This window comes from Hemicordylus capensis, chromosome 4 (genome assembly GCF_027244095.1).
Source record: "Hemicordylus capensis ecotype Gifberg chromosome 4, rHemCap1.1.pri, whole genome shotgun sequence".
NCBI classification, from domain to species: domain Eukaryota; kingdom Metazoa; phylum Chordata; class Lepidosauria; order Squamata; family Cordylidae; genus Hemicordylus; species Hemicordylus capensis.
In genome coordinates, this window is record NC_069660.1 from 222780339 (window position 1) to 222808077 (window position 27739).

The 27739-nt window shown below is 44.6% G+C and overlaps 1 protein-coding gene and 1 long non-coding RNA gene across 6 annotated transcripts in view; one reads left to right on the plus strand and one right to left on the minus strand.

Annotated features, from left to right (window-relative positions):
• Window positions 1-5222: 5222 nt before the first annotated feature.
• The window catches only part of ATP9B (ATPase phospholipid transporting 9B (putative)), a 282460-nt gene continuing 259943 nt past the window's right edge, over window positions 5223-27739 (minus strand). For 3 of the 5 annotated variants that reach the window (XM_053249182.1, XM_053249184.1, XM_053249185.1), the window contains 8 exons: window positions 26252-26316; window positions 23929-24084; window positions 23745-23809; window positions 20427-20535; window positions 13475-13532; window positions 12621-12824; window positions 9004-9036; window positions 5223-7080 (listed from right to left, as the gene is read on the minus strand). In XM_053249182.1, the coding sequence (XP_053105157.1) occupies window positions 6944-7080; window positions 9004-9036; window positions 12621-12824; window positions 13475-13532; window positions 20427-20535; window positions 23745-23809; window positions 23929-24084; window positions 26252-26316 (827 nt within the window). In that variant the 3' untranslated portion in view covers window positions 5223-6943. Of the gene's footprint in view, window positions 7081-9003; window positions 9037-12620; window positions 12825-13474; window positions 13533-20426; window positions 20536-23744; window positions 23810-23928; window positions 24085-26251; window positions 26317-27739 lie in introns of those variants that run through there. The other 2 variants (XM_053249183.1, XR_008306909.1) reach the window with 2 other exon arrangements.
• LOC128324515 (uncharacterized) lies at window positions 6850-23880 on the plus strand. The gene is made up of 3 exons (XR_008306910.1): window positions 6850-6950; window positions 21333-21548; window positions 23756-23880. It is a non-coding gene; the product is annotated as an uncharacterized LOC128324515 (long non-coding RNA).

Consider the following 27739-nt stretch of genomic DNA (forward strand, 5'->3'; position numbering starts at 1 on the left):
GGAAGCCCTATTAAGATGGTCCACCTGAGACAGCTGCTGGACCCAGTAGGCTCCCCAAAAGACTTGGAGGGTTTCAATGATGGTCCTGCCAGTGATTCTGTCGATGTCCTGGTGGGAACCTGGAATAGGGAACTCAGCAGGGCAGTAGATCGCTCCTAAGCATCTTTCTGACTTGCTTTAAAAGTGCCCCCTTGTTATACAGAGGAGTTACAGGGTCTGAAGCAGCAAGGTATGTGTCTGGAACGCAAGTGGAGAACTCAGCTCAAAATTGACAGGATACAGCACAGAGCCCATTTGAAGGTTGATGCAGAGGCGGTGTGTGCAGCAAACACAATTCTAGTCTGCATGCATTGCCTCTGCAGGTTCGCGTTCAGCAGAGCTGTCCTGGGTTGTGAGGAGTTTGATTCAGGCTTCTTCCATTTCGAACCAGTCCCCAGAGACTGTGTTCTGCTGTGATGCTTTTAATGGGTTCTTTGCGGGAAAAATCTCTTGTATTCGGGCTGACTTGGACTCCACTCTTTTTGCAGAGTCTATTAAGGTGGTGTTCAGCAATCCCTCTTGCAGTATTAGATTGAATCATTTTCAATCTGTGATGCCTGAGGATGGGGACAAGCTGCTTTGGTGGGTGCAGCCTACCACTTTTTCTCTGGAACTTGCCTGACTTGGCTGCTTCTCTCTAGCAGGGAAATTGTTGGAGATGGCCTAGTTAATATTATAAAGTCATCGCTGAGGGAGGGTAGGATGCCTTGTTTGAAGGAGGCAATGATTAGACCACTTCTTAAGAAGCCTTCCCTAGATCCGTCAGTGATGGATAATTATAGGCCAGTCTCCAATTTCTCATGGTTGGGCAAGGATATTGAGAGACTGGTGACTAATCAGCTCCAGCTGTTTTGGAGAAAACCAATTATCTAGACCTATTGCAAGCTTATGGGGTTGAGTCGGCCTGATGGATGACCTTTACCAGGGAATCCACGGAGTGTGACTCTGTTGGTTCTTTTGGATCTTTTGGCGGTGTTCAATACCATCAGCCATGGGGCAGTAATAGGCTGGATGAGGGATAACAAATTGAAGCTGAATCCTTCTGGATCACCTGGGGGAGTTGGGGATAGGAGGCACTGCTTTGCAGTGGTTCCACTCCTATCTCTCAGGCAGATTCTAGATGGTGGAGCTTGGTGATGGTTACTCTTTGAAATGGGAGCTATTGTATGGAATCCCTCAGGGCTCCATTTTGTCACCAATGCTTTTTAACATCTACATGAAACTGCTGGGTGAGGTCATCAGGAGATTTGGTGCAGGGTGTTATCAGTATGCTGATGACACCCCAATCTATTTCTCCTTATCATCATCAATCATCATCATCAAGAAATGGCATTCATTCCCTAAATGCTTGCCTAGGGGCAGTAATGGGCTAGATGAGGGATAACAAATTGAAGCTGAATCAAAGCAAGACTGAGGTGCTCATTGCTGGGGATCAGAATTTGAGGGATGAGTTTGATCTTCCTGTGCTGTATGGGGTTACACTCCCCCTGAAGGAACAGGTACAGAGCTTTGGAGTGCTCTTGGATCCAGGCCTCACCCTGGTATCTCAGGTGGAGGCTATGGCCAGAGTGCTTTCCATCAACTTTGGCTGATTCAACAGCTGAGTCCATTCCTTGAAGAGAATGATCTCAAAACAGTGGTGCATCAGCTAGTAACTTCCAGGCTTGACTATTGCAATGTGCTCTACGTGGGGCTGCCTTTGTACTGTACATAGTTCAGAAACTTTAGTTAGTTCAAAATGCAGCAGCCAGATTGGTCTCTGGGGTAACCTGGAGAGACCATATTATGCCTGCTTTAAAACAGTTGCACTGGCTGCCAATATGTTTCCAGGCGAAATACAAAGTGCTAGTTATTACCTTTAAAGCTCTGAATGGCTTGGATCCAGGCTACCTTAGAGAGTACCTTGTTTTGCATGATCCCCATCGCATGTTGAGGTCATCTGGAGAGATCCATCTTCAGTTACCCCCAGTACATCTGGTGCTGACTTGGAGCCGGGCCTTCTCCGTTGCTGCTCCTGGCCTATAGAATGCACTCCTGGCAGATATTCATAATTTAGGCTCATTGTTGGCCTTTAAGAGAGCCCTAAAAACACATTTGTTTGGCCTGGACTTACAAGTTTTAAAAACTGTTTTAAAGTATTTTAATTGGTTTTAAATGGATCTGAATTGTTTTAATCAGTTTCAAGCATTATTGTTTGAAATGGTGTTTGTTTTTTAAACCTGTTGTGCACCACTCAGAGCCTTTGGATGAGGCAGTCTAGAAATGTAATGAATAAATAAATAATAATAATAATAATAATAATATTCTTGGCCCACTGCATCACAAACCAGGTCTTCTTTAATATGCCTTTTGGCATATCCTGGAGATCACCCCATTTGTTTCCATTTATAGACTCCATTAGTTTGCTATAGGTTTCTACTGATAGGAGGTGGTGGTTAGTATATCAATTTATCTGTTGAATGTTACCAATTCAGTTTTACATTCTGGTTTGTAGCTTATACCTTATGAATGCCCTCTTAAAAACCTTGCACATTATCATCTGTGCAATGGGGCATGCAGCCCCATGCGTTGTACATGGGCTGCCTTTAAAAAGGGTCCAAAAACGGCAGCTGGTTCAAAATAGGGCTGCAAGATTGTTAACTGGGATTGGACATTTTAAGCATATTACACCAGTGCTTCATCAGTAGTGATGAGCCCGGACTGTTCCGGAGGCCATTCTACAGGCCTCCAGACATGGGTGGTTCGAGGTTCGGGTGATTCGTGTTATCTTCAACAAGCCTTTTGCAGCGTGGCGCAGCAGCAGCCGCCAAACAGGAGAAGGGGCAGCAGGGAGGTATCCTGCCGCCCCAATTATTAACAGAACTACGGGTGCCGGAGGGGGAAAGCAGCGGGAGGAGTAAGTAAACCCTCCCCCCGCTCTTAAAGTAACTCCCCACCCCAGTGCCGGACTGCAGTTCCGTGGTTCCGTGCACACCCCTATTCATCAGCTGCACTGGCTCCCAGTCCATTTCTGGGCCCAATTCAAAGTGCTGCTTTTAACCTTTAAAGCCCTAAATGGTTTGGGACTGGGCTACCTGAGCGAGTGCCTTGTCCCATATGTCCCAGCCTGGACCTTAAGATTTTCTTTGGAGGCCCTTCTCCTAGTGGCTCTGTCAAATGAGGTGAGGTGGATTGAAATCTTACAAGTTCAAACCTATGCATGTTTACTCAGAAATAAATCCCTCTGTGTTCAGTGTATAGGATTGCAGCCTCAATAAATTAGAATATATCAATATATATTTCACAGCTTGATCCTGTTTTCAAGATATGCTGGCTAGATGAGATTCAATTAGACTAATCTCTAAGCTAATGTTCCTTGCATTGAAGGGACAACATGCTATAGAGATGTAGATTTATGCCACTATAATAATTCCAGAAATGCTGAACCAGAGTAATTCTTATAGCAGTAGGACCTTGCTAGCACAAGGAGTGAAAAATGGGTGGAACTGAACATGGTGAGAGAGAGAAGCAGATCTTAGTCAGAATCTTATGCTCCCTCCAAGCATGCTTTTTAACACACTGTTGTGACTATTTTATGCTTTTACTTATAAACGACCTTGAAAAATGTCAAATTTCAGTACATAAATACATAAAAACCATGAGCACATAAATAAGAACGTAGGTGAATGAGCACTCTGCACAAGCAACAGCCATAATTACAATGGTTGCTTCCTGCCCATTGGGTCATGGGAAGCACGGATGGCTGACAGCCCACTGCTGTATAGGGAGAAATTGTGGGTTCGGCTATGTAATTCTGGCATTACAGTCATTGCCACATATTCATTTGTACTTTCAATGAATGGCTGAACTAGGGGTGCTATGATTGACAAGTGTCTTTGTGATTGGCAGTGCAGTTGCCAAGAGTGTTGTAGTGTGGGGGCTGTTGCTAGTGCTGCTACATTTCTTCTTCTTTCTAATGCTGTTTTGTGGCTTTGCTGCTAAGAGAGCATAGCACTGAAAACATGTTACAATGATGCAGTGCTGCCATAACTCCCTTCTGGCTCAGTTCGGCCACAGAACCAACTTGGGTAATTCAGGGCATTACAAGTTAAAATACACCTGGAGTTTAATTTGTAGCTAGAAAATCTAGAGCTTTTTCATAATCAAGTATGGCAGCAGCACAAAGGAAGGGAGAAAAGCGTTGACTTGCTCTGTTTTCTCTTCCCCACCTTCATCTCCTCTGCCATGGAGCAAAAGTTAGATTGATTGTTTTTAGGCAGGCCAGTGGAAACGAACTGAAAATAGTGATTTTGAAGTAGGGCCATTTACACTTGTGCCAGAGCAATGTGTCACTTTCCTTCCCTGTGTTCTCACACAAGGACAGGTACTCGAAAATAAAAGGTTGCTTGGTAGAAACAATACTCAGTGCTGCCCCCTCTCCTCCAACTCATACTGAACAGCACAGTCACTGTGAAATCGGAATGTTTTTCTTCCTATCAAAAGCAACTTGTTTGCATCCAACATAGTAAGCTATAAACTGCAAGTTGCACATGTTGGTTCATTGCGTGCTATTTACACATTGCTCTCACAGTAACCACATAATTGGCAGTTCATTTTTAATATACAGATATACACATTTATATACATAAGAGATATACAATACACATATATGTATATACTAGAGTTATTGTACACAGATGTGCTAGGGTAAAGCTACTTCTTGCAATTGTCCAGTCAGGTCTAATTGTTTCTTATTAGTTTAAGCCCACAATAAAGATGACCAAGCATCTTTGAGCTTTTGTACTGAATTTAACATGGTAGGAGGTTTGTTTATCAGAATATATGGATAAAGCATTACAATAAAAATTGACATTGGCTATAGTATTGCTAGCTACTTTGTTCATTAGCAGCTGATAATTTGTAGTTGTTTGTTTATAACTGCTCCAGAATGATCTGGCATATTATTGAGAAAAGGGAAGCTAAAATTCACAAAACTGAATCACAATGTAAGAAAAGCTTGGCAAACTTCACACGTAATGAGCAAAGCAGTGTGCTGGCACATAGAACATCCGTTGCTCAGCGACATCTAGTGGGGATAGTGATCAACTGATTGTTCCATAAAGGTCACAGAAATATTAATGAGCGCAACATAAAAGAAATGATACTAAACACATTTATTTTACAAATCTTCAGTAATAATAATATTTGGTAGAAATTAGGTTTTATTGCTTTTATAATGAAGAATGGTTAAAAATAAAAGGAAGGATCAGCTGATAAACATCTTAAAAACAAATTGAGTGGATTGTAGCTCAAATAATTCTGCAACAGTCTTTTCTGGAAGTGTTTAAGTTTTAGCATCATTATACAACAACATGGGTGTTAGAGACTGGTTCTAAGGGACTACAAAAAGAGATTTGTTGTGAAAGTTTAACAAAACAGTATAACAGAATATAAAAGACAATCATGTACTTAAAATGTACAAACAAATTATTTTTCTCAGTTAAGCAGCATGGCTAAATTCTATTCTTTCAGCTGGTATTGACTATGCTGACTAACCTGGTACATGCATTTCTTGGAAAAGGGAAGACTGAGGGCAAAAAATAAAATTAAAATAATCCTGCATAATGATACAGTACATAGGATTTAGACAATTATCCTTCAAGATTACAGCAGATTAGAGAGTGTCATTTTCTTTTCTTGCAATAACTCAGAAATACACAAATTATGGTCTGGAAGATGATGGATTTTCTACCATTATTAAGATGTCAATTTTATTATTTTACCTGAGTGACCTTAAGTAAACAGATTACAAGGCAATTTACACATACTTGCCTGACTGAGAGTTTTGTATACAGTTCTGCTCACATGGAGCTTGTGTGTATGGGGGGACCAGCTCCCCCTACTGAAATTAATGGGGAAACTATTTCAGACGGGGAGCTATACATGGGAACTCCTGCACCTAGGACAAATCACTGGTTGAGGGGATTGGGCAAAGCCTAGGAGGACGGCTGTCACACAGCTTCTCTTTGTTTCAGTGGGGCTTGTGTGCAACCCCCACTAAAGGGAATGAAGGCTGCACAGAAGTGCTATTGGGTTGTTTTCATTAAGCTGTATTAGGTTAATTTCTATATGAAATGTCCAGAAATGTGCTGACACGCAAATGCCATTTAAAAAATACAAAGCAGGTAGGAGCTTATAAAACATTTAGTGAATATTAAAATCTTGGGCAGTCTGTACAGAAGAGTAGGTGTAATGGAATTATGTACAGAAGTTTATTTTCAACACATTTTGTGCAACTTGGCCTCCATATGCATTTCAAAAGCTGCTGTCAATTATTCAGGTATTACATGTCTTAATGCAGCTAGCAATGGAGAGTACAGAAAAAAGGACCACAGATCCCAAACTAATACTGTGCTATGCAGACATCTGTACATAATTCATACAGTGCATATATCAGAGTTAACATGTAGCAGCAAATACAGACAATGGCATTTACAATTTTCTAGTTTTGTTACACTTTTGTTCACATGGGAATAAATGAGTATTTTGATGAAACAGTGTGTTGGGAAGTTATGACTTTATGGGGAAAACACTTTCAGTCCCATGTGCAGAAAAATAGTGCAATAGGAATAAATCCTTTACAGTAGCCATTAAATAAATTTAGAAGCACTATTAACTCAGACGTTTAGAAAAAGCGGCACATATAAATTGAAATTTCTCTTTTCTGGATGTTTTTGTTAACACAGTTCACTGTAACACCCATCAGATGTTCCCATTTTGTGTGTGTGCTGTTTGCTCCATTTCACTGGCTGTCCTTTTTCTCTCTTGAAGCCTCTCTCAGACTGAAGTAGAATGAGTAAGCTTGAAGCAATTTCTAGCTGAAGTAATGTTGGTGAGAAAACCCCCCAAAGGTGTTCAGTCACTTTTACGAGGTAAGTTTGGAGTAACTTGGAGGGGAAAATTTACGTTTTAAGTACTTCAAAATATAAAGTGGAAGACAGCTTACTACGGTGATGGCCGACACTTTCCACAGGAAGGTCACAGTTGTGATAAAGGCAAAATCTACAGACATAAAAAAGAGAAAATGTTATAAAAGCAGGAAAGAGGGGAAAGTCCAATGTGCAAGATCAATAAATATCATTAAACTACTGTCACAGGCTATTCTTTAGGACTATAATATGTCAAGTGCTAGCTAATTTTAGGTTAGTTTTATGATTTTCTAAACATGTTTTTCTTCATTCATCAAGTCTGTCCTGAATATGGCCTGAATAAAATTGCCAAGACAAAATTTGAAAATGTCACTCCATTGCTCCAAGGCAAAGATGATGACAAACAGTGACAAGTTGTTAAAACTGGACATCTTTGGGAAATCCAGCATTGCTTAAACAAAATTAAAGTTAATTTTAGAATTAAAAATATTGAACTGAATGGATTTTTGCATGAACCCTTTCCCCCCATTAATTATAGCCTCTCTTCTTCCCTGTTACAAATGCTCAATATGTCCAAAACAAATATTTAATTGTTAAAGTCAACTCAAGAGTCGTCATTTGCCTGACATTTTATCATCCCAGTTAGGGATGTGCAAAATGTTTTGATGTCAAAGCGGGCTGTTTCAAATGTTTCAAGCTCAAAATAGAGCAATCCTATTTTGACTGAAACATTTCAATGTTCCAAGTGCCATTTTGGAGGATTGTTTTCCCCTGCCAATTGGTTTTCTGGCACTGGCTTCCCATTGGCTTGCAATCTCCTTGCTTCTTGGTTGGTTTGTTATCACACAAATCAAGTGTTGTCATGGGCAACTGTGCCTCCATTGTCTGGGGAGAAGGAGGAGGGGAGATACAAAAGGAAGGAATTTCAAAATGTGTTTGAAGGGACTAGGAGGAAGAAAGAACCCTTATACCAGGGTTTCTTAACCTTGGGTCCCCAGATGTTGGACTACAACTTGTGCTTCACTAACTTCTGCATTCCCATAGCATACTATGGAGGTTTTTGGGGAAGGTTAACAATTTGTTAAAAATCACCTGCTTAATCATTTCTTTTGTGGTTTGGATGGTAGGTAGCACCCATCATGCCCCACCACATAATCCAGGTTGGTGTCCCTGGGAGCTACTCAGGGGAACAATGGGGTGTTTCAAGTTTCCCCACTGTTCCCTATGGCCGAAACACTCAAAACATTTTGAGTTTGTTCTGTTGAAACAACCGGGCAGAACTCTATTAGTTATTCTTCAAAGAATAATCGAAACACACAATACTCAACCAAAAGTCCATTTCAATACCCCCTTTGATATTTCACGATATAGTTCCATTTGTCTATGTTAAGAGGGCCTGTAATTAGTTAATTTTTTAGATACAAGTTGGAACAGGTAACAGAGAATATTCTTCATTCCAAAATTTGATGAATATTATTTTTCTACATTTTAAATTAAATGGTGAATTCTGACCATTAAGAATAACTGTCCACCTTTTCCTGAAGGATCCTCAAAAAAAAAAAAAAAAGGAAAAAGATGTATCTTCATTAAGAGTTTGAAATATGTAATTTAATAAAACCAATTAATTGAGTGATGAATAATTTAATCTAGGCCTTGACAAATATTCTTTGGATTTAGGAGCCAGACAATGGATACTTGACAAAATTACTGGACTTAGTGACAGACACTGTACAGTGGGAGAGTATACAAGCTTCTCTTTATCCCCTTTACGAGTAACATACTTACAACAGAAACAGGGCTGCCTGGGACAAATAAAGATTTTATTAAATAACTCTACCTCTGAATATTCTAGTCTAGGCACCATGGGTGCCTGGGATTTGTCAAGTCCTTATTTAATCATTTTCAATAAAGATCTTTAAAGCAGCTGGCCTAAGAATTTAGAAATCAGCTCTTTAGTTTAACCAGTGCAAGGAAAAAAATGAACTTATATTTTGGCGAGTTTGTCTTGTTGCTCTATAGTGCACTTTACCTTTAAGGAAATAGCAATTATACCTACCCAAGAAAGCTCCAAAAGACACTCTGCCTATACCTGCTCCGATAAGATGGAAGAAGAAAGGACAGATTTATAGAAAAACAAGGAAATAAAAAGATGTAAAATACAGAAATAAATGTGTTAGAGAGCTCTGAAAGGTTTGAAAAAGGTTAGTAGAAGACTATTCTCCTACAGATTAAATAAGAACCTAAGAACAGCCCTGCTGGATCAGGCACAAGGCCCATCTAGTCCAGCATCCTGTTTCACAAAGTGGCCCAACAGATGGCTCCGGGGAGCCCACAGGCAAGAGGTATGTGCATGCCCTCTCTCTTGCTGTTACTCCCCTGCAACTGGTATTGAGAGGCATTGTGACTCTGAAGCTGGAGATAGACCTGTCCATCATGAATCTGTCTAAGCCCCTTTTAAAGCCATCCAAGCTGGTGGCCATCACCACATTCCATGGCAAAAAATTCCATAGATTCGGTCCTAAATTTCCCAACCTTCAGTTTCATGGGGTGACCCCTGGTTCTAGTGTTGTGAGAGAGGGATAAAAACTTCTTTCTGTCCACCCTCTGCACTCCATGCATAATTTTATACACCTCGATCATGTCTCCCTTTAGTGGCCTCTTTTCCAAGGTAAAGAGCCCCAGATGCTGTAGCCTAGCCTCATAAGGAAGATGCTCTAGGCCCCTGATCATTTTGGTTGCCCTCTTCTGCACCTTTTCCAGTTTTACAATATCCTTCTTAAGACATGATGACCAAAGCTGTACGCAGTACTCCAGATGTGGCCGAAGCATAGATTTGTATAAGGGCATTATAATACTAGCATTTTTATTTTCAATTCCCTTCCTAATGATTCCTAGCATGGAATAAGCCTTTTTCACAGCTGCTGCACATTGAGTTGACACTTTCAATGAGCTGCCAGTCTGTGAAGACAATACTGAGTTAGATAGACCAATGGTCTGACTCAGTATATGGCAGTTTCCTATGTTCCTATGTCCTGGTCAGTCACCGATAGCTCAGATCCCATCATGTGAAGTTGGTGTTTTTGCCCCAATGTGCATTACTTTACATTTGCTTACATTGAACCACATTTACCATTTTGTCACCCACTCACCCAGTTTGGAGAGATCTTTATGGAACTCCTCACAATCCGTTGTGGATTCCACTACTCTAAATAGTTTAGTGTCATCTGCAAATTTGGCCACTTTGCTCGTCACCCTAACTTCTAGATCGTTTATGAAAAAGCTAAACTGCACTGGTCCCAGTACCAATACCTGGGGGACCCCACTTCCTATCTCACTCACTCCATTGTGAAAACTGTCCATTTATTCCTACTCTCTGTTTCCTGTCCTTCAACCAGTTACTGATCCACACATGAACCTCTCCCCTTATTCCATGACTGCTAAGTTAACTCAAAAGCCTTTGGTGGGGAACTTTATCAAAAGTTTTTTGGAAGTCCAAGTATACTATGTCAACTGGATCACCTTTAACCACAAACTTGTTGACACTCTCAAAGAACTCCAAAAGGTTAGTGGGGCTAGACTTTCCTATGCAGAAGCCATGCTGGTTCTCCTTCAACAAGGCCTGTGTTCTATATGCTTAACCATTTTGTCCTTAAATATGCTTTACCCAACACCAAAGTTAAGCTGACCAGCCTGTAATTTCCCAGATCCCCTCTGGACCCCATTTTGAAAATCGGAGTCACATTGGCTACTTTCTAGTCCTCTTGTACAGAGCCTGATTGTAGGGACAAGTTATATAGTTTTGCTAGGAGATCAGCATTTTCATGTTTGAGTTCCTTCAGAACTCTTGGGTGGATGCCATCTGGCCCTGGCGATTTGTTAATTTTTAGCTTTTCAAGACAGTTTAGAACATCTTCCCTTGTCACCACAAATTGGCCCAGTTCCTCAGCCACTAAACCTAAAAAGCACAATTCTGGAGAGGGTATATGGTCAGTATCTTCCGCTGTGAAGACAGAATGCAAGAATCCTTGCATTTCTTTTGCCAGAGTTTATGTTCCTTCCTGTTCTCTTCATTTGGGCAGGACTTCCATTTCTGAAGGAAGTCTTCTTCCCTTTTATAGCTTCCCTGACTCTAGTTGTTAGCCATGCTGGTGTCCTGGATTTGGTGGTACCTTTCCTCCTTCTTGGTATACATTCCAGCTGTGCTTCTAATACTGTGGTTTTAAAGAAGTTCCATGCTTTCTGGAGTGATTTGACCCTCCTGACTTTCCCTTTCAACTTCCTTCTTACCAGCCCACTCATTTTTGAGAAGTTTCCTCTTCTGAAGTCCAACACATCTGTGTTAGACTTTCTTGACAGTTCTCCACTCACATATATGCTGAATTGGATCACACTGTAGTCACTGCTACCCAATGGTTCTGCAAATCTGACATCTTGCACCAGGTCCTGGGCACCACTCAGGATTAAGTCCAAGGTTGCCATCCCTCTGGTTAGTTCAGTGACTGTTCTAAGTAACAGTCATTTAGCATGTCTAGAAATTTGGCCTCTCTGTCATTACCTGAATGTGAATTTACCCAGTCTATGTGCGGGTAGTTGAAGTCACCCATTATTACTGCCCTGTCTCTCTTTGACGCCTCTCTTATCTGTTTCTTGAACTCCAGGTCACTCTCAGTGCATTGATCTGAAGGGTGATTGATCCCTAGTAACACATTTCCTTTCAGTCCTCGTAATGTTACCCATAATGATTCTGTGGAGGACTCTGGTCCACCTAGGTTTTCTAGCTTATTGAAATCTATCCGTTCTTTGATATACAGTGCTACTCCTCTTCCAATCCTCCCCTCCCTGTCCCTTCTATAGAGTTTATATTCAGGAATAATTGTATCCCACTGGTTCTCCCCATTCCACCATGTTTCTGTTACACCCACTATATCTAAGTTTTCATTAGCAACCAAGTACTCCAGCTCACCCATCTTGGCTCGGAGGCTTCTGGCATTGGTATATAGACATCTATATGCCGGGTCCCTCACCTGGTGTTGGCATGTGCTATCCCCCTTACCATCATTTGTCCCATTTGGCAAGCTGTCCTGTGTTTCCTTCTGCTCAGCTCCTGGCTCTACTCTGTCCCCTTCTGGTTTATCCGAAACATGTTCACCCTTACACCTTAGAGGATTTTCCTGGCCGAAGCAGATACCACCCAGTTCCTGCCGGCAATCCCCCAGGCATCAAATAATGTTTGACAAAATAATTTCTCTGAAGCATATTCTCAAAGTGAAGCACTGCTTTATAAACCTACTTCAGGTGAACTGAAGACAAAAGCCACAATACAAGGACTGGAGGGACCAGCTGTTGTATGTGTCCCCCAAGGCTTTAAATTTGGATGTTTGGGGGTGGGAAATATCCTAATGGATATGCGCAAGCCCTTGGGGTAAATATCAGATTTTTATTTGCAATAAATGCCATTTCTTTTGTACAAGTTGCCTGGAGTCAGCTAGGACAACTGATTAGCATAACTAGATTTAAGTCAATTAATCAGAACATAATTTAGACAACGTTTACAGCAATATTGCCTTCAGTATTTTAGTTGGTGACTAACAATTTTGTAAAGATATGATATCTCATTACAGGACAACAGAGGCTATAAGTTAAGCATGTATTATAGGGGTGATAGCTACTCACCAAAATATTCATTTAGAAATGCAAGAGAGGCCACATAGCAGCCAAGACTGAAGAATTCAGCCACTACCATTAACCAGTGCCATGTTCGTATGGTAAGTGCAACCATCAGGAGTTCAGTCAAGATTAGTGCCGTGAAGGAAATGGCAACTACATGGACAAATTCAGATTCAAAAAGCAGAAGAGCTCCATACATCAGAATGCCACCTAAGAAAGACATAAGATAGTACAGATCCATCCTTCCTTAGAATTGCATCTTTTAAGAAAACTTGAAAGCAGTTTTAATCATTCTGAAATTAACACTTTTTAAAAGGTTGTCACTAAAGTAAACTTTCAACAATTAAGCACATTTCAGTAAAATATATCTGCTCTTTGTGTGACTGTTAATTAGAATTTCATCAAGCTTTCATTTTATTTGTGACCCTAGATTAAAGTATGGATAAAGGTTTTAGCCAACAATATTGAGATTTCTTAAACATGATTCAGTTCTATGAAGACAAGTTACTATGCAGTGTATGAAATATGAAAAGTACTCATTCTCCAAGTTTTGTAGACAAATGTTAATTACAAACAGGCATAATTTTAGCAGATGTGTCCAAAATGCCAATAGTGCATTCCAAACAAGTATCTTGAATATTTCCCCCTCTCAAATACTCTATTAAAAGAAAATTTACAATGCAAAAAAAAATTAATCCAAACACAAACAGTAGTCTCTTGCATATCATATTTCAAGTAACACAGAAAGCAATATAAAAAATCTGTGGATAAAATTCTAAGTTTTGGAAATTAAATTGTGAACTGAAACACTATTTGAGGAAAAACATTTTTAGCCAAGAAAAATTAGCTAGATCTCCTACCTTGATAAATACTGATTAACACCCAGACAAGGAAGGTCTTAAATGACAATGATCTTCCCTAGAAGAAACAGTAAAGACAGGTCAATTAACAACTCTGCTATATTAAATAGATTTTTCTAAATAGAACACAAGAAAGTTACCCATGGAGAGGCAAAAGTTGACACGGTATATTTGGACTTCCAAAAATATTTGACAAAGTTCCCTATCAAAGACTCTTAGCAGTCATGGGATAAGGCAGGGTTTCTTAACCTTGGGCCCCCAGATGTTGTTGGACTACAACTCCCATAATCCCCAGACATAGCCTTTGTGGCTGAGGATTATGGGAGTTGTAGTCCAACAACATCTGGAAGCCCAAGGTTAAGAAACCCTGGGATAAGGGAACAGGTTCAACTGTGTATTGGTAAGTGGAAACAGAGAGTAGGAATAAATGGACAGTTTTCACAATGGAGGGAAGTAAGAAGTGGGGTCACCCAGGGATCTGTACTGGGACCAGTGCTCCTTAACTTGATCATAAATGATCTAGAATTTGGGGTAAGGAGTGAAATGGCCAAATTTGCAGATGACACTAAACTAGGCTTGTGTCATTAAGGTAGTGAAATCCAAAACAGATTGTGAGGAGTTCCAAAAGGATCTCTCCAAACTGGAGTAGTGGGTGACAAAATGGCAAATGCAATGTAAGCAAGCGTAAAGTGACGCATACTGGGACAAAAACCACCAACTTCACGTATGCACTGATGGCGTTTGAGCAGGAGAGAGATCTTGGGGTGATGGTTGACAGCTTGTTGAAAGTTTCATTGACTCAGTGCATAGCAGCTATGGAAATGGCGAATTCCATGCTAGGGATTATTAGAAAGGGAACCGGAAATAAAAATGCTAATATTATAATGTCTTTATATAAATCTATGGTGCAGCCACATTTAGAGTACTTTGTACAATTTTGGTGACCGTATCTTAAGGAGGACATTGTAGAACTGGAAAAGGTGCAGAAGAAGGCAACCAAGATAATCAAGGGCCTAGAGCACCTTCTTCATGAGGCAAGGCTACAGCATCTGGGGCTTTTTAGTTTGGAAAAGAGGCAACTATGGGGAGACATGACAGAGGTTTATAGAATTCTGCATCAAGTAGAGAGAGTGGACAGAGAGAAATTTTAATCCCTCTCTCACAATGCCAGAACCAGGGGTCATCCCATGAAACTGTTTGCCAGGACATTTTCCTTCCAGAAAAAGGAAGTACTTTTTCCACACAGCACAGAATTCTCTGCCATGGGATGTGGTGATGGCCACTAGCTTGGATGCCTTTAAAAGGGGCTTAGACAAATTCATAAAATGACAGGTCTATCAATGGCTGTTAGTCTTGATAACTATAGGGTTCCTCCAAGGGAGCAACAGCAGGAGAGAGGCCATATCTTCATCTCTTCTCAGAGGTATCTGGTGGGCCACTGTGGGGAGCAGAATACTGGACTACATAGGCTTAGAGCCTAATCCAACAGGACTGTTCTTAGGTTCTTAAAAGATGGACTTGTACAGATTCAGTCAGCAAAATTATCATGCAACTTTAGTAAAAGGGTTCTGTTGTTGCTAAATAAATTTTAAAAGTAAAAAAAAAAATCATACCAAAACCCATAGAGGGATGAGACCTACAGGTTACTCACCTGTAACTTTGGTTCTTCTAGTGGTCATCTGTACTTCTACACAAATGGGCTATGCGCCTGCTCAAAGACCGTGTTAGAATCTAACAAGCTTGATTTCTCCTGCTTTTGGCGGTAACTCCGCCCCCTGCCACTATATATGGCTGCGCCACTCCTCATCCCCTCAGCCACAGAGTCAAGCTTCAGCGACCCAAGTGGGGAGGACAGGAGGGCGTGTAGAAGTACAGATGACCACTAGAAGAACCAACGTTACAGGTGAGTAACCTGTAGTTCTTCAACGTGGTCTCTGTCTTCTGCACAAATGGGCGCATAACAAGCAAGCACCCAAGGAGGAGGGAAAACAGAGGCAATAGGTAAACAACCAGAAAAATCTTTATTTCAGGACAAGCACATTAAGTGAAAATGGACTGCAGGACACCCCTGCCAAATACAGCATCATTACGAGCAATAGCCTAATGCTGCATAAATGAATGGGGTGAAGCCCAAGTAGCTGCCTGACAAATAGCATCCAACAGGACCGCCCGATCAAAGGCCACAGAGGCCACAACAGACCTAACAGAGTGAGCCTTTACAGTAGAAGGCAACTGCTTATGTGCCAACTGATAGTAACACAACTCAATAGTGAAGACAATCCACCTGGACATGGACTGGGCCAACACCTGAAGTCCCTTTCGAGGCCCATCATACAGGATAAACAAGGAGGGACACTTCCTCCATTCAGCAGATCTCTACACGTAAAAGGACAGCACCTTACGCACATTGAAACGGTGTAACTGCCTCTCTGCATCCGATGAAGAATTTTGAAAGAGCACAGGTAAAGTGAGTGGGGACAAATGGTGAAACATGGACACCAATTTAGGCAGGAACTTGACATCCATCCTGAGTACAACCTTGTCTTTATGGAACTGCAGGTACAGTTGGTCAGCCCGCAGGGCCCGCAACTCACTAACCCTCTTGGTGGAGGTAACTGCCACCAAAAAGGTGACATTCCAAGTCAGTAGATTTGAGCCAGAGGCTCAAAGGGTGGCCTGAGAAGACCAGCCAGAACTACAGACAGATCCCAGGCCGGGGCCATTACAGGGTTATGTGGATACAAGTGTGTCAAACCCTTAAGGAAACTTTTAACCAGCGGCTCTCTGAACCAAGAGGCCCGGTCTGAGGGAGAATGTGCCATAATGGCAGCCAAATATGCCTTAATGGAAGCAAGCTTCAGCCCAGACTCCTTAAGAGATAAAATATAGTTACATATGTCTTGCACAGATGGATTGTTCACATCAAACCCCAGCAGGTCAGCAAAAGACCTGAACCATGTCCACTTGTGGCCATAGGGTTTCCTAGTCGCCACCAACACCTCTTGTAGTCTCAAGGGAAAGTTGGGAGGACCTGCCATGCTGTCAAGTGGAGGGACCAAACGGCCGGGTGCAACACCCGTCCCTGTTCCTGCTGCAATAACAGGTCCATCTGAACAGGGAGAGTCCTCCAGTCCAGCGCCATGCAGGTCAGAAATGGAAACCAGGGCCTCCTGGGCCACCACGGGGCGATCAGGATAGCCCTGGCCCGATCCATTTGCAACTTGTTCAGGACCCTGGGAATGAGAGGCAGTGGGGGAAACATACAGGAGTGGGCCCGCCCAGGGCCAAATGAAAGCATCCCCCACTGACCCTTTGCCTAACCCCCCCGGAGCAATACAGGGGGCACTGAGCATTGTCCTGCGAGGCAAACATGTCCAGAGCTGGAACTCCCCAGTCAGCAAAGATGTCCCTCAAAACACCCTGATGCAGCATCCACTCGTGGGAGACCACAGTTAGTCTGCTGCAAGCATTGGCCTGAACATTCAGGACACCCTGAATAAGCACTGCCTGCGGCGACACCCCGTTGTCCAGGCACCAATACCACAGGTCCAGGGCCAGTGACAGAAAGCCCCTCGAAGAGGTATCGCCCTGGAAGTTCAGGTAGGCTTTCGCTGTTGTATTGTTGGTCTGAATCAAAACTTACCTCCCCTGCAACAGGGGCAGAAACACTTTGAGCGCGTTGAAAATCGACTGAGAAGTGTAGGACATGGAATGTGCTGTGTTCCTTAACTTTTGCACCTTCTGGAGAATATCATCGGTCTGTTCCAAGAACAGGTTCGAACCCTTGAACGGCAAACCCTCCACCCTGGCATGAGCCTCAAAATGCAGGCCTGAAAACCGAAGACAAGCATGACGTCGCAATGCCACTGGTGTGGCCATGTCCTTAGCCGCACACTCCACGGAGTGATGGGCAGAGTAAAGTTCCTGTTTGGACACTTGAACCACCTCCCAAAGGAAGGACTTTGCAGCATCCCGTTTGTCCTGTGGAAGAAGATCCAAGAAGGGACCCACCCAAAGGAAGGACTTTGCAGCATCCCGTTTGTCCTGTGGAAGAAGATCCAAGAAGGGACCCACCTTCTTCTACAAAAAGAGGTTATATCGGGCATTATAGGCCTGATAATTGGCCACTCTGGAGTGTAAGGCAGCCACAAAATAAAGTCTTCTCCCAAAGGAATCCAACTTCTTGCCCTCTTTATCGCTTGGGGCGGATTGACTGTGTCCCCAATATCGTTGCAGAGAGGCCTCCACCACAATAGAGCTGGGGATCGGATGACTCTTCAAAAAGGCCGTGTCCTCTTGAAACTGCACCCTGTAGAAATTTTGGGTTGAGCAAGCATATTAGGTCTTAAATGGCAGAGCTGCAGGGGCCTTAGCTTCTGAGTCAATCAGGCTAAACAGAGGGTCCAATTCACCCTCTTGTGGGTTGCCCAAGTTCACCCCGAACGCCAAAGCCATACGAGTCACATAGGCTGTATAGAGTTCCAGGTCCTCTGAAGGGGAGACTGGCTTTGAATCCGAGTGGATATCGAGGGGCGATGATCCCAGGGAGCCATCCTCCGAATCTGGGGAACTGTCCTCACTGTCCGATGTGGGTGCAAAGGAATAGCCAACTCCTGGGTTGCAGGGGCCGATCCCAGGGGGGAACTAGGCTCCAAGACAGGAATCAACTCACGGTGCTCAGTCAATGCGGATAAAGTCAGTGTTTCACACTCCTCTCGATCCTGAGAGGAATGATGTGGAGAACAGGTACGGCCCTCCGAATGAGAAGGAGGGGCCCTCTCCAGCCTAGGAATTGAGGACTGACCATATGTGTGGTCCTCTGAACATCGCAACATATAGTCTGGCATAGTCTGTATATGCCAACATGTCATCTGATCGGTATCGGTTGTACGAGCTGGAGTATGGGCGCCAAGAATTATATGCACGCTCAGCATCCACCAAGGGGGAGTGATAGTCTAAGGTGTGGTACCAATCCTGACAGTCTCACGAAACACCCTGGTGGTACGACAAGGGACGATCTTGATACCGACGCGGAGGGGACTGACGGTGCAGCAGCCACGAAGAGTGTTCATCAAACTTGGGTGGGGAATATGTGTCCTCTCCCAAAGAATCGTCCTGATCCCGTTGCAGCCACATACAAGAGATTCCTCTGACGGCTCAGGGGAAACAGGCCGCAATTGCCTTGTAGGCTTTTGCTGCCTGTCCTGTTGGACAACTCTAGCTTTCTTGACCGAGGCCGAGGAGGCCAAGGTGCCCGAAGCTTTCCTCTTCGGAGGAGGAGGTTGCTCCTGATCCATCGATGCACACTTGTTTGCCTTTGATCTCCTTTTTGGCTTTCGGTTGCGCATCCGAGACTGGCGAAATCAGAGAAGCCACCTGTGGCTGATAAGAGGGGAGCTCTTCCGAGTGTGCCCTGTACTCTGATGCTGGAGTCATGTGATAATCTGCGACCAATGATCCCGGTATTGGGATCAAATGTTCGACCTCTCCAGCAGTGGTAATGGGTTGGTCTGCCGATACCGAGGCAGCCATTCCTACGGACAGTTTAAGTTGCAAGACTTAACGGAGAGTCAAATCCCACAGGGCTGCGCGCAAGCGAGATGCCCTATTATGACGAGCCTGCTTAGTAAACTTCTGGCAATTCGAGCCGGTCTCGACTATGTGGGACTCCCCTAGGCACAGGAGGTACTCCGAGTGCGTGTCCAGGGAGAAGAGCTTCGCTCCACAAGTAATGCACTTTTTGAAGTTCTTCGTGCCTGGAATGCATGCCGAAGGCTGGCCAGCCCGAAGGGAAGACCAAGGAAAATAAACTCAATGTAAAGAAAAAGCGCCACTGCACGAATTGAAACAAACAAACTAACTAACTAACTAACAAACAGGAGAAAAAACAAGCAGGATAGGCCTAATCCAACAGATTTTTGAGCTGAAAGACTCATCATGTTCGCTGGAGCACAGACGAAGAAAGACTGAGGAGATGAGGAGTGGTGCAGCCGTATATAGCGGCTGGGGGCAAGGTTACTACCCAAAGCAGGAGAAATCGAGCTTGTTAGATTCTGATGTGCTCTCTGTGCAGGTGCATAGCCCGTTTGTGTAGAAGACAGAGACCACGTTGAAGAAACACTGGTTCCCAGTTTGAAGAGATGCTTGGTGAATTTTCCCTCCAGGGGAAATTCCTACCTGGGGGGGTCCTGAGAGAGTTGCTCTGCTGACACCACCACATGAGAGCTATGGGCACAGAGGTGATCAGCAGTGGCCCCTGCCCAGTGAGGCAGCGCCCTGATGACAATCCTGGATACATGAACTGTGATTCATGGTTACAATCCAGGCAATTGCGATACTAGCGATACACACTAACTGTGACTTTTGACTTGTGTTTAGAAACAGGAATCAAACTGCTTTTTAGACTAATAGGAGCATAACACGCTTTTAAAGCTAAGAGGAGCAGTTTTGAAACAGCTCATGATATGGAATGGAGTCTGTTGCTTAAAGGTAAAAAGTCCAACTTCTAAAATGAGGCCACAGTATTTAGAAGAGTTTACACAAAAGCTTATGTGGAAGAGCAGAAACAGACCCAAAAGGCAACTGAAGATTTATGTAATGTTTTCAGCTTTACAGAATTCTAAGCAAACAAACAGATATTTGAACATTTATTAATAGCAGTTTGAGGCTGGCATAATAAAAGTGAAGGTATATAATTCTAGGAGTTATGTGCAAAATTAATAGATATCTTAGGAAGCACACATGACCAAGAGTACTTTGAGTCCAGTGAATGCATTTTCCTAGCAACAAGATGAACAACAGTGCTTTCTATGATAAAGTTATTCTATGGCAGTTTTCTATGAACATAAGAGCAGGTTTCAAGGATTACAATCTTCAGGCAGGTGCTTTGCTTCATGTAGACAAAAAGGATATCTCCTATACACAGAGATATATCCACTTTAAATATTCATACCTTAGTAAGGTCTTTGTAAAGTTCTGGATATAGCAGTGCCATTTCTGGTTTCACATCCTGATCCAACACTAAAGAAAAGACTGGAAACATAGTGTATATGGTTGCATACCTGGGAGGGCGGGGGGAGGAGTTATGTTAATTCATACCATTAAAGAAAGTTCTACCCTCTCCCAATACAATTTTGATGTTCATACAAGCTATAGTATATTGGACTACTCTACAAAAATTTTCTTTCAACAACACATATTTTAAATGCATTTTCAATTCTACCTTTCTCATAGGCTCAAGGCAGCTATACAACCTGATCCTGGATATGTTTATCTCTTTCCTTGTGTAAACTAAGGATCGGGACTTTCTCCTGCATGTTGATTCAATGAAAATAATGCGCATCAGGGGCGTAGCAAGGTTGGAGAGGGCCCAGGGACAATGTGAAGATGGGCCCCTCCCCCCACCTTCTTCTTCAGAGGGGCGGGAAGGGGAGAGTCAAGAGCAAGCTGTTGCCCAGCCAGTGGAACCTCTTTCCCTCAGAGGCCAAGGGACATTTGTCCCACACCTTGTTCAATTATAGCTATGCTACCGGATACCAGCATCCCACATGTGCCACAAACACAAGTCGTTAACAAGGACATTTCACAGTAAAATGTCATTTAAAATGATGCACACATATTATGTACACGCAAACCCCTGCCTGCTTGAATGGTTGGGGTATAACCATACATTTTGAATTGATTAGTGTATACATTCATGTGCACGGAAGACAGGAGGGAGAGAAAGAAGGGTTGACTTCTTTCTTCAGGAAAAATCACAATTAAGTACTGACAGGCATAAGCTTCTAGCCTCAAAACTGTGTTCCCTCTTCCACCTCTAGTCTCAAATGTTTCTTTGCTTCATCTTTGATGTTTCTAGAACAAAAGCCCTCCTCGTCCATGCTATTTCAGCAGGAAAGATGGCAAGAGGAGAAACGTGCACAGGGAAGCCCCAACACTCCTCCTGCTCCCCAGGGCCCTGGCCAGGGCCAGATCAAATGGTGGAGGACCCAAAGTTGTTTTTAAAAACGTGCGGCAGCCTCAGACTGCAAAAGCAGCCCAGCTTCCTTCTCACTTTAGCACCCCAATGCAGGAGGTAAATATGAAAGGGGAAGAGTGGATCTCAGGAAAACGAAGGGGGTGGGGAAGAGACGAAAGCCAAGAAAGAAAAATTAACTCGCACTAGGGTTCCTGGGTCCTCTCCCAAGCCGTCCTCCCCAAATATCATTCCAATCCATACCAGCCAAGCCCCCAGTATCTCTCCCAGGGCAAGGACCTGCCATTGAACTCTCTCTTCCTAGGTTTCCTTGTTTTTTGCCTCCAAAGGTAAACAGGACTGCCAACTCGGTGGAAAGAAGTGGGGAGTGGGAGAGTAGGGTTGCCAACACTGCGCTGGCAGAAATTGGGACAGGGACTCCCAGGGGGCCAGGGTAATGGCCACCTAAGGGCGGGGCTTTTTTCTTTTAAACTCTTAAAGCCGCTGCATCCTCCTCCGGTGGCGGAGAAGGATGGTGGCGAGAGCTTTTCTGCCTCCCAAACTATGAAAGGAATGGCGGCTCTGGGGCAGGGACCAGGGCTGGCTGGGGCAGGCGGCCTGTAGTAGTGTGCATGGTTCGGTCCGGAGGCCTTTGACAAGGCCTCCGGACCGGTCCGGAATCCCCACGGTTCGGTTCGGAAGGGCGGGGGGGGGAGTTTCTCTTTGGGGGGAAGTGGTAGTACTTAACCCCCTCTGCTCTTCCCCCTCCGGCGCTGGCGGTTTCCAAAACGTTCTTGGGGCGGCAGAGTTCCTCCCTGCCGCCCCTGCCATCATTGTCCTTGCTAGTGTAAAAGTAGACAGAGCTGGTGGCGCACATGCGCCCTTTGCGGCGCGCGCTCATCCCCACCGCTGGCGCATGCGCGCCGCATATGTCACGCTGCGCGTGCCAGCAGCAGGGAGAAGCGCGCATGCCGCAAAGGGCACATGCGCGCCACCAGCTTTGTCTACTTTTACGCTAGCAAGGACAATGACAGGGGCAGGGGCGGCAGGGAGGAACTCTGCCGCCCCAAGAACATTTTGGAAACCGCCAGTGCCGGAGGGGAAAGAGCGACGGGGGGGGGGAGTACTACCACCCCCCTTAAAGAGGAACTCCCCCCCCTGTGCTGGACCACGGGGATTCCGGACAATGTACACCCCTAGCGGCCTGCTGGCGAGTGGAGACAGGCGTGCTGCTGCTAAAAGAAAGCCTGGAGAACACTCACCACCATGGCTGCTGCCTACTCACTGACTGACTGCAGGAGGAGGGAGGGCAAAAGACTCCCTTCCTCGGCTCGGCATGCATGCGCAGAAGCCTGAAATCAGCCCATCTGTCTCATCTGGAGGAAGGCAGGGCCGAGCAAGGGAGTCTTTCAGAAGCAACAAGCAAACAACCCCCAGAGGAAGAAAATGCATTCAAACTCAATGTTTTACAAGCTCTTCACCACATCAGGGAAACTTTATAAACCGCTCAGTACGTCTCTCCCCTTCCCCTTCCCTTGTATTAACTCACAGCCTTTCCTCCCACCTCCTGTTTTCCTTCAGAGCTGAAAAACAATGCTGAAGCAATTCTTAAAGACAAAAGCTCAACTGTAAGTTCCAGCTCTGGGAGAGGAGCTTGGGGCTTTCCCACAGGCAGCTCTCAAGGGGCAAAGACATACCCAGACATTACTTGCTCCCACACCAGAAAAGAGACTGGGGATTCGTGCTGCTCCACTCCCTCCTTACTAGGGCTAAATGATAAGAAACACAAGCAGGGGGAAGAGGATTCTAGAGCTGTGACTGGAGAGAAGCCTGGGAGGGGGTGTGGCCAGCAGAAAGGAAGAGTAAAGTAGGTGGACTGCGGCTGCCCAAACAAACATAGATTAGGTGGTACTAAAACAGATCTCCAGACTGTGCAGGAGGTGAAAGGATCCTCAACCTAGGGGAGCAAGGGGTGCCCACAGGTGGCCCACAGACTATGGTCCCCCTTTGCTCCATAGTCCCTACATCCCTGATGCACATGTATTCATAGCATGCAATGAACTGAAAGGATTCATGTACTTTCCTACAGTAACTTTGCCTTGAGTGAAACAGTCTTTAGTGCCATGTATTTCACTCGATACTATCTGAAGTGAGTCAGTATTGTCTTGGAAGCAAGAAGTTAAAAGCCCCGGGGGCCAGAGAGTGAATATTGCTGTTCAGTTCATTAACCCTAACTATATGAAGAATATAATGGAGAATGCTCATATGGGTTGTCTCTAAAAAAAATCCTCTGAAATAAAGTTTTCTCTAACTTACCCTACCATTAGGAAACCCTGGTATAAAGGAACAGATGCAAAATAGAAGACTGAAGAAAATACAGCCTGCAGAAAGAACATAATTATTATTATAGGCATAATAAATTCCATGTACAAATTAATAAACAGTATAAAACAAAAACTTGCAAAAACCATTCTTCATGCGAGCAAAGGAAATTAAATACCTGCATAGTTGAAATAATAAGGCCTCTATGCATGACAAATTGACCAAGCGCTGCTGATCTTTTGTAACTATTTCGACCATGTACCATCAGTAGCCTGCCAATGTGTTTAAACTGTGTAATAGAAAAGTCAGCAGCCAAAGACGCTTGCTTTCCCTCCTAAACAGCAAATAAAACATAGTAACACTGTCAGCACTGTATAACTTTCGACATATGAACAGTGTTCATCTCCAGATTTGAAAAATCAAACAATGGATTTTTATACATAACATTCTTGTTATTACAACGCAATGTCTGCATTCACAAATAATGTGAAACCAGAGGTTGATGAACCTGCAGTTTCAATGTCAAACCATAAATTGCATCGTAGACATTAATCCAACTGTGGTTTGGCAACCTCCGGGTTCAGGAGAGGGGAGCCCCTCCCTTTCCCTATTCCACTGAGGCTGATCCCAGCAAGCTCCATAGCACGTGCATTGCCAGACTGCGGGGAAAGTGTCAGCATGTCACTAAAGCGACATCACTAAAGTGGTTGCGATTGCCTACAATCTTAAAAGGAGCTTATGAGGCGGGTGTCCCCATGACCTTAAACTCTCAAGAGCCGATCGGCCAGCTGTTTGGGTTATCCTCTCTCAGAAGCTCCAGGCAGGACAGAAAGTAAATAGTTAAAAAACTAAGCCACGCCCAGTAGAGCCTGAGGGGAATAATCCCACCCCAGTTCTTTCAGGCCAAAACATAAGAGGACAAAGGCAGTACAAAACAGTAGAAACAACAGGTCAGAATAAACAGGTTTAAACATTCCAGTATAACAAAGTGTAGCAACCAACTGTACAACTAAATGTCAGACCGTACCGTTTCATCGGAAATAGACCAGAGCACAAAACTACAACTGGGCGGGCCGAGATGTCCCTGGCCCCAGCAACCAGAAGAGGCCTTCACGGTAAGTGAAACCAAAGCTCCATTCTCGGTTGTTGAAGCCAGGGACATCTCATGGGACATAGCACAGCTGTCCAACTTGGGTGGGAGCACTCTGGTCTACTAGCGAGGAAGAACTTGTTGCAAGACCCGTCTGCCAAAGGCTGCCCGGGCAGACGCGAAATCAGCGGTCTTGTAATGTTTGGTGAAAGTGGAAGGCGACGTCCAGGTGGCCGCCTTGCAGTTCTCTTCAACATTAGTGGAAAACGCTGCCGACGTTGCTGCTGCTCTAGTAGAATGTGCAGAGAGATGGCCAGCTTGGGATCAATGAATGGCCAGCTTGGGATCAGAATCCATCGGCATCATATATGAGGAATTTCCCTTCACAGTGTTGGCAATGCTGTTCCTGCTGCCCAGCCCTTCTCATGAGTAAGCTAGGAACCACAAAGGTACCCCAAACAGGAAGGAGCTGGTCCCCCTCCCAACATATTTGTGAAAAAATTGGCTGTTCAAGAATCCCTGGTTGGGGCTGTCTTTTAAACCCAACCCTGCATTACCCCCCCTCCCCCGCTCACACACACACTCTTCCATCGTGGTGCTCTAATGAGGTTCTCTGCTTATATCGCCACCAGGAGTGTTTGTGCTTGTGAACATACATCATTGTCACTTTATTCTTGGGGAGCAAAGCACCTAGTGCCCATCCTGTCATCCTGTCCCCTTTCCCTCCAGCTTGCTGGGGGTGGGGGGAGCAAGGGACAGAGTGGGAAGAGGGAATGCCCCTGTATGGGATAGGATGTGGTGGCATCCCTGTTACCAGGCAACTGCATTACTGCATTGGAGATACGAGAGGCAAGGCTAGTGCTCAGAGAGCCGGCCAGCAAGAACTGCTGCAGGCACGAAGCAGGCTGGGCAGGTCTGTGCTGCCATCTCTCTGACTGCGGTTTCAAAAACAGCACGGATTGTGGTTATGGCGTCGTCCCCATTCAAGCCTTAATGCAAACAAAAGGTTCAAGTTGGAATTTGGCAAGGCAAAGCGCAGACCACTTCCACCGCGCAACTGCAGTTGCACACATTCGGATCTAATGAGTTCCAAACTCTGCCTTGGGTAACTCTGGTTTTGTGTAACGTTTGAATTTGGCCATAATATAGTAGACATAGACTCAGTGGATGAGGTTCAATTCCCACCCTCAAACACCACCACCCTGTTTGGGGAGAAGGCAAAATGCTTTCCATACCTTATTGGAGGCTGATCTAGAGATCCAAATTGATTGAATGCAGCCATTTGAAGGGGGGTTGTTCAAAAGCTCCCAGATATGTCAGTTTGGACCCTGGTCACTGTTTGCACCATTTCAAAGACAGATCTGAACACCTTCAGTAGTTCACATTTTAATATAATCTGTAAATACTGTACCTTTCCTTCAATTCCAATTCCACAGTCTGCTGCCTGGATCATACTGACATCATTTCCTCCATCACCTGAAAACATACACAATTTTTATCCATTCATATTTTAGGACTTGTTTGGCAAACTTTTAGTACTGATTTAATTTAATTTATTTATTTACTAGTAATTTTTAGCCCGTTGTAATAACGGGTGCTAGCCTTAAGGGGAAAAGAGATTTATTTACGGCCCCGCCCCCCGAGTGTGGCCGCAAGCGGGCCCAATCCTTTCCTGTTCGGCTGCCGCGGCTACCGCCACCTCCTGCTGAGGCCGCGGCCGCCATCGGGGCTAGTCGCCCCGTCACCGCCTCACCCGTACTCTCGGTGGTGTCGCGGCCACTGCCATCGGGGCCAGTCGCCCCGCCACGGCCACCACTACCTTTGGCCGAGGCCGCGGCTCCGCCGCCGCCTCGGCCACACTCTCCTCCTGCCGTTGGCGGCGGCCGCTTCTCCTCGGCCCGCCGCTTCTGCTCCTCCCGGCCCTCTCGCCGTAACAGCGGCGGCCGCCATCGGAGCCAGTCGCTCCGCCGCGGCCACCGCCTGGTCCAATATGGCCGCCCGTCTCTGGGTGGCCGTATCTTTTTTGCCCGATCTGGGCATGCGCTCCGCGCATGCCCAGAACAGGTGAAAAAGACACGGGCGGCACGGCCGCACGCCCAAGGCTTTTATGGTAGAGGATATCCCACAGTTCCTCCAAGGTGCCCAGAATAGATGGTTATGTTTATCCTCACAACAACCCTGTGAAGTACGCTAGGCTGAGAGAGAAGTGACTGGCCCAGAGTCACCCAATTAGTTTCATGGCTGAATGGAGGTTTGAACTCAGGTCTCTCCGGTACAACACTCTAATGGTGGCGAATTCAATGGCGGCTGGTGATCATTGAGGCGGGGTGGGGGAGCAGAGAGTAGGACAACATGGAATACACACTGCCCATGCTCAGAGGCACTCCTTCCACTCCATCACTCACACATTCTAAGGATACAGAGTCTTCAACCTTCCGCTTATCTGATCTGCCCATCTCACCCACATTGCCACCCCAGTCTGATGCCAGGCTCACCATGGCATACAATCTGCCTGTGCTCAGAGACCTTCTTTCCTCCTGCTGAAAGCAGATTCAGAATCCCTTCATAGTTACATTTAAAATCTTCAGAAGTTCTCTGAAGGCAGTTCATCTGCCTTTTACAGAAGATAAAACTGAACACCCTAACTTCAACACCCTAAGTTAAAATATATTTATGCAGGTCCTAATAGGTACAATTCAGCTTTTTAACTATGAAAGCTCTCGTGCAACAAAGGTTTTTTCTATTTTGTCAGTTTAAGAAATGACCTTCCCATCCCCAGTGGCAACCCTGACCCTGTTTTTGTGAACTGGAAACAGGGTCAGGGTTGCCACTGGGGATGGGAAGGTCATTTCTTAAACTGACAAAATAGAAAAAACCTTTGTTGCACGAGAGCTTTCAT